This window comes from Orycteropus afer, unplaced genomic scaffold (genome assembly GCF_000298275.1).
Source record: "Orycteropus afer afer isolate SDZICR_OR568_19922 unplaced genomic scaffold, OryAfe1.0 scaffold00291, whole genome shotgun sequence".
Classification (NCBI taxonomy): domain Eukaryota; kingdom Metazoa; phylum Chordata; class Mammalia; order Tubulidentata; family Orycteropodidae; genus Orycteropus; species Orycteropus afer.
The window spans coordinates 537582-540293 of NW_006921878.1; the positions used below are offsets into that span (position 1 = coordinate 537582).

The 2712-nt window shown below is 57.2% G+C and overlaps 1 protein-coding gene across 1 annotated transcript in view; it reads left to right on the forward strand.

The window, feature by feature from the left end:
- DOT1L (DOT1 like histone lysine methyltransferase) overlaps positions 1-2712 on the forward strand; it is a 49198-nt gene that overhangs the window by 11359 nt on the left and 35127 nt on the right. Inside the window, exon 4 of the mRNA XM_007951066.1 lies at positions 418-646. Coding sequence (XP_007949257.1) covers positions 418-646 — 229 coding nt within the window. The remainder of the gene's footprint in view (positions 1-417; positions 647-2712) is intronic.

The following is a 2712-nucleotide window of genomic DNA, read 5'->3' on the forward strand; positions in this document are numbered from 1 at the left end:
TGGTTGTACCATTTTACAGTCCCACCAGCAGTGTATGAGAGTCCCAATCTCTCCACAACCTCGCCAGCATTTGTTATTTTCTGTCTTGTTGATCCCCATCTGTACTCTTGAGTGTATTTCCACAACGGGATTGAGCTGGGAAACAAGCCTGTGTAAAGTCCAAGGCTGTGATGGGTGGCATGTCCTAACTGCTCTCCTTTCCCCTCCCTTACCAATCGGGAGGTTAACACACACGTACATGCACATGTGCAGTGCATACACATGTGCCTTGCGTACACAGCTAACCTCACACATACACACGCATGTGTCATGCACATATGTACAAATACATGCACAAATGTGCTTGCTTTACCAGGGCGTGGGTCCTGGCTGCCGTCCCAGGCACTGACTGGTTCTCTTGCCGCCCTTGCGCCCTAGTGGAAGGGGACCACACAGCCTATGAAGCTGAACACACGGCCGTGCAATGGGCTGCTGCGACACATCCTGCAGCAGGTCTACAACCACTCGGTAACTGACCCTGAGAAACTCAACAACTACGAGCCCTTCTCACCTGAGGTGTACGGCGAGACCTCCTTTGACCTGGTGGCCCAGATGATCGACGAGATCAAGATGACTGAGGACGACCTCTTTGTCGACCTGGGCAGCGGTGAGTGTGGCCCCACGGCAGGCGAGTTTCCGGGTCAGTGGCAGGCACTCCCATCAGGGAGGCATTCGGCAGGAGCAGCTGTGTCTGTTGGAATGGAGGGGGTTTGTCTCCAGGGCCCTGTACCTCCTCCTCCCTTGTCTCCTGGTCTTACCTTGGAGCCCCGGGCCCCTGGCCTCTCGCCCCTCTGCCCCCACCATCAACACTGCCATTTCTCCAGCCTCATCTGGAGGCGGTCCTACAGCCCTAGTCCACTCCTCCTTTCCAGGGCTCTGTCCAGCCCCTCCCCCGTCCCCACTTCTTTCCTGATTGCGACCCTCTGGCTCCAGCCTGAGCTCTTGTCTGCACCAGCCTCCTGACCTATAGCCGCCCCATCACCTGTAATGTATCTTCCTGCCTCCTACCGGTCTGTGCTGTGTCCTGCTCAGCACCCAGGCCCATCCTGCAGTGAAGGGCCATTCCTGTTCACTGGAAGAAGCCCTCCATCCCAGCTCGCTCCCTCACCTGCCCAGCACATAGCTGGGTCTGCTCCTGACATGCTGTCTGGGGCCACGGACCAGGTCCCCATTGACATCTTTGTCCCTTTTCCTGTGTTGTTTTTCCACATCACTGTCCCGTTCCCCACCTCAAGCTCCTGCCTCTTGTTTATCTGGCTGACCCCCAACTACAGTGGACACTTCCCAGAAGGGAGGGGAGGCTCACCTGTCAAGCTCACGGCTCTGTTGGTCAGCTCCACTGTTGAGCCTGGCAGGCCGGCCTGACAGAAACCTTCCTGGGTCAGGGCAGTGGCAGGGCCTTGATGTGGCTGGGGAACCAGTGCTGATGGCGGCACACTTGAACTTGAGAGGCTGGTGCACGGTGCTCCCCATCCCCAGCCTCGCTGGGACAAGAGTCGTGCCAACCACTGCAGAGTCCAGCATTGAGCAGGCGTCATGGCCCCTTGGGGCAGGAGGGGAGAGGATCTTGTTGGTGACATCCCTGAGTGTACATTTTGTGTCAGTAGCATGTGCCTGAGACCATCGATCTCACTGTGCGGTGTGGTCTGTAATGAGACCAGCCAGCACTGGCCTGTTGGGGCCTCAGGGCACACGCAGACCCCTGGGCGATGAGGCCGACGCTGTGCAGAACCCGTGCTTATGGCAGCTCTCCCGCCTCCACCTGGCTTCCTGGGGTCAGCTTGGGCTGCAGCCGGCCTTGGCGTCATCTCCCTGCTTGCACGCCACCCTTGCTTCGTAGGACTGAGTCTGTCTTACTTCATATGGAAACCAGGGGCTCCCAACACAGCACCTCGATGGTGTGGCTGTGTGAGCAGGCTCCCAACAGCTCCGTGCTGAACTCGGAGACGCTGAGACATTGGCGCCTCCGCTCTTGCTCTCCCTACAGATGGCTGTGGGGATCTTTGATTTGGGGTTCCAACTTGCTGGCCTGATGCATTGATGCTGGCACCAGGAAGTGATGGGTGGTGGAGTCTGATGGTGGCCTGCCACAGGCTCTCTCTCAGTCTCTCCAATCCTGGATCAAGCCTCAGACACCCACCCACTCTTAAAGCCTGAGGGGATTTCAGGTGTGAGGAGCCACACCCCATATTAATGCTCTGGGCATCACCGTGACGGTGAGGGGCTGTGTGGTGGCCAGAGCCTGTGAGGCCAATCTGTGGTGTTTTGTACTTGATACACCATAGCCTTGGACTGAGAGTGAGTGCCCATTACGGGTGCCATGGAGTCATGTCCATGGTGATGAGTTGTCATGGAGGTGAGTGCCCCCCGAGCAGGCTCTGCAGTGACCTGGCGGCCTGTAGAGTGGCCTTGGGGAGTGCGTGTATATGGCTTTCTCTCACCGACTGCAGCAGCCCCACTCCCCGCTAAGCCCCACCTATGTGTCCACTGCCCCCCTCACCTCCAACCTGGATGCTCGCTTGTTGGCTGGTCTTTTTTTATGTGTGTGAGTGTGATTTGGGTGAAAATTTACAGAGTAAATTCACTTTCCATACAGCAGTTCACATACACTTTGTTTCATGACACTGACCACAGTTTCCCACAATGCAACAGCTCCCCTCCCACTTCCTCCCC